General features: G+C 43.6%; 1 protein-coding gene across 1 annotated transcript in view; it reads left to right on the top strand.

Moving 5' to 3' along the window:
* LOC145414881 (carbonic anhydrase-related protein 10-like) overlaps positions 1–2,482 on the top strand; it is a 264,234-nt gene extending 261,752 nt beyond the window's left edge. Inside the window, exon 9 of the mRNA XM_080284298.1 lies at positions 2,370–2,482. Within this exon, the coding sequence (XP_080140424.1) occupies positions 2,370–2,482 (113 nt within the window). The remainder of the gene's footprint in view (positions 1–2,369) is intronic.
* Positions 2,483–3,966: the final 1,484 nt, after the last annotated feature.

Here is a 3,966-nt window from a genome sequence, read left to right as displayed (position 1 = left end):
ACAATCATCCATTCCTTTATACTATTATCTCTCTCCTATATTTCTTTGTTCTCCCATATCTCTCTCATTTTTTCTGTTTTTATTTGTTTTACCTCACTCTTTCTCTCTTCTTTAGCATCTCCTCTTCCCTCATCCTTTCTTATTTCCTTTCTATGTTCTCGCTTCAGTTATCGTACTTTTAGCTAAACAATAAACATTTAAACATAACACAGCATTTCTTACCAATTACTGACCCTTCAGTATGAGTGGATGGTAGGTGCGCCCAGACTGTGAAAAAAAAACTACAGTAACTATATTCTCTTCACCCAAACTTGGCCCAGATTTTCGTCCTTTTGCAGCTATTTCACGTAGTTCTGTGGTCGAAAGAGACAATACTAAGGGTCTACATCCTTTTCTTCTCCTTCCCTCTGCCCTTTCACTCTATTCTCTCCTGTCTTCCTCTTCTCTCAATCTTCCTTTCTTTCTTCTCTCTCCTCTAACTCTTTTCTTATCACCCTACTTCTGTCTTCTCTCTTCTCCTTTCCTCTCCTCCCTCCTCTTTCTTCCCTGATCCTCATTTCCTCTTCCCTCCTCCTCTCTCCCACCCTTCACGCTACTGTTCTTATATTCTCAAAACTCTGAATTCAAATCAGAACCCAATCACATCGTTCTTGACACCAACTCAGTGTTTTCATTTCACCTCTCTCTCTCTCTCTCTCTCTCTCTCTCTCTATTTTTCTATCTATCTATCCTCCTTGCATTTCTTACCTCTCTTCTTTTGTTCCATTCATTTTCTCTCTCTCTCTCTCTCCCTCTCTCTCTCTCTCTCTCTCTCTCTCTCTCTCTCACCCCATTCCCTTTACCCTCGAGGTTTGCATTCAGGCGTATAAACAAGCGTGTGGGTGTGCAGGTATGCGGAAAGGCAGGTGTGTGAGTGGATGAGCAAATGTGGAGTCAGGTGCAGTTAGGTGAAGTCAGGTGAAGAGGAAGACGTGGAAAAGGGGAGGCAGTTGGAATCTGGTGGATGGATGGATGTGGAGTCAAGTGGAATTAGATGAAGTCAGGTGGATGGAGAATTATAGTCAAGTCACTAGGAGTTAGGTGGATGAGCAGATGTAGCACAAGGATGAGTCAGGTGGATGAGGAGGCATGGAGTCAGGTGGCGTTAGGTGGAATTATGTGGGTGGGGAGACAAGGAGGAGTCAGGTGAATGAGCAGATGTGGAGTCAGGTAATATCAGATGAAATTATCCTATTGTTTGTCTCAGTTGATGTCTTCAGCTAAACCTGGACATATATCTTGTGTGTGTGTGTGTGTGTGTGTGTGTGTGTGTGTGTGTGTGTGTGTGTGTGTGTGTGTGTGTGTGTGTGTGTGTGTGTGTGTGTGTGTGTGTGTGTGTGTGTGTGTGTGTGTGTGTGTGTGTGTGTGTGTGTGTGTGTGTGTGTGTGTGTGTGTGTGTGTGTGTGTGTGTGTGTGTGTGTGTGTGTGTGTGTGTGTGTGTGTGTGTGTGTGTGTGTGTGTGTGTGTGTGTGTGTGTGTGTGTGTGTGTGTGTGTGTGTGTGTGTGTGTGTGTGTGTGTGTGTGTGTGTGTGTGTGTGTGTGTGTGTGTGTGTGTGTGTGTGTGTGTGTGTGTGTGTGTGTGTGTGTGTGTGTGTGTGTGTGTGTGTGTGTGTGTGTGTGTGTGTGTGTGTGTGTGTGTGTGTGTGTGTGTGTGTGTGTGTGTGTGTGTAATTAAAGTTTCTGTCAACTGGAATCATTAGTATAACCTGAGGGGGTCACATTATAGTATTGCCATTAAGAAAGTGATTACCTTGGACTTTGAGTTTTTGTTAGATTTTGGGTGAAAGGTAGAGGCGATCAAGATAGTATTTGCCAATAAGTATTTTTGGCAAAATATGGGGGTGATTAATTTCGAAATTTTCTCATTTAGTGTCTGGTAAAACTTAGAGGCAAAATCCTTAAAGACATTATTTTGCTCCTGTAGTGAAATCTGGTGGTGGTTGCCGTAGATTATTTTTACTTTAACCTTTGAATTAGTGTGCTGAGGAGGAACGCCTTCACGTGGTGGCACCGATAAGAACAAGCAGTGAAGCTGCCCGCATAAAAAAAACGTCCTTAAACTCCTTCCCTATTTTCCCCAAAAGAAGGATTGCAGACTGTGGAAAAAGGACAACTGCGACCTGTAGTACACTGGGGTTATACATAATAATAATAATAATAATAATAATAATTATTATTATTATTATTATTATTATTATTATTATTATTATTATTATAACAATGTCCTTTCAGTACTGTGACGTCTTTGAATGTCATTTTTTCTACAAATTAACCGCGTCTACACAAGTGCTAACCCATTTAAAGACTAACAAATTCCTGTATATTTCTAGGGATAATCTACTCCACCCACTCAAGCGCCCGCCCCGGCTGGGAATCGACCTTTAGTGTAGTGGGCGGCAAAGGTGAGGGGCGTGGTCGACCTAGAGCAGTCCAGGTCAGCTAAGGTCAGTCTTGTACCTCACTGACCTAGAATTACCTCCAGTCTCTCTCTCTCTCTCTCTCTCTCTCTCTCTCTCTCTCTCTCTCTCTCTCTCTCACACACACACACACACACACACACACACGAAACCTGCATCCACGCCCACTCCATCCCCTTAAATATATACACACACACACACACACACACACACACACACACACACACACACACACACACACACTCCATCCCCTTAAATATACACACCCACCATCCCCCACCACACACACACACACACACACACACACACACACACACACACACACACACACACACACACACACACACACACACACATCCACTCCATCCCCTTAAATATACACACCCACCATGCTCAAACCACACACACACACACACACACACACACACACACACACACACACACACACACACACACCTGGCGGGCGGAAATCTACTCATGTTTCCCCAGGTCAATCGGACGGAAGTAAGAGGGGGGCGAGAATTTAGGAGTTCTCGATACACCTTGTTTCTTCCCAAAGCCGTAAATATTGGCTTTTCACGTGGATTCCCCCGCTGGGCCGGAGGGGTCTTGCTCACCGACAGATCACTTTTCTTTCTTTCGTTCGTGCCCTCTCTCTCTCTCTGTGGTTTCCTCTTTATTGTCCTTTCCTTGGTATCTTTTTTCTTATTTTTTTTTTTATTGAAGATGGATTGCTCTTTCTCCCTCGTTTAACTTACTGTGTTTTCTAGATCTGCTTCTCTCTCTCTCTCTCTCTCTCTCTCTCTCTCTCTCTCTCTCTCTCTCTCTCTCTCTCCATCTTCCTACTTATCTCTTTCTCTATTTCGCTTTTGTTTTCTGTTTTTACAGACAGACTGCTGTTTCTTGTGGCAAAGCTTGTGTTATTTGTTTCTGTCTCCGAGTGCCTTATACTCCTCTGTAACTCTCTCTTTTTCACTTTCTTGCTGTCTTATATCCTCTCTCTCTCTCTCTCTCTTTTCCGCTCTTTTTTGGATATCTGTTGCCAATATTTATATTGTTCTTTCTCCTTCATTTAACTTAGCGTGTTTTCCGTATCAGTCTTTGTTTACTACTATTCCCTCTCTCTCTCTCTCTCTCACCTTACTCTTTTCTTTCCTTCTCCACTACTCACTCCTTCCCAGGCAAGGCTGCCGCACCACCCCTAAACATCCACACTGTGCAGTCCCCTCGTGTCTACAGGACACCCCGTAAACTTAACATAGCGTCACGTCACGTCATTATACGTTTTTCGATTTACCCAAAGCAAATGAGGTAATATACAGTAAGCACAGATTAGGATCTGCACAGATAACCCTGAGTTAACGGTCACTACTTTTACTTTCGACCTGTGATGGGATGTGGATCACTGAGGGTCCCTGTTAGTCAAGTAACCACCATCGGGATTTTTTTAATGTACCAGGGGTTACTGCTTCAGGATCAAACTTGTGTACTGTCCCACATGGGAGAGTTC

The sequence above is a fragment of the Coenobita brevimanus genome, chromosome 101, assembly GCF_032717465.1.
Source record: "Coenobita brevimanus isolate Jiangsu-jjx chromosome 101, ASM3271746v2, whole genome shotgun sequence".
Lineage (NCBI taxonomy): Eukaryota > Metazoa > Arthropoda > Malacostraca > Decapoda > Coenobitidae > Coenobita > Coenobita brevimanus.
The sequence above is the reverse complement of the archived record's forward strand: the minus strand, read 5'-3'. Positions and strand labels throughout refer to the sequence as shown.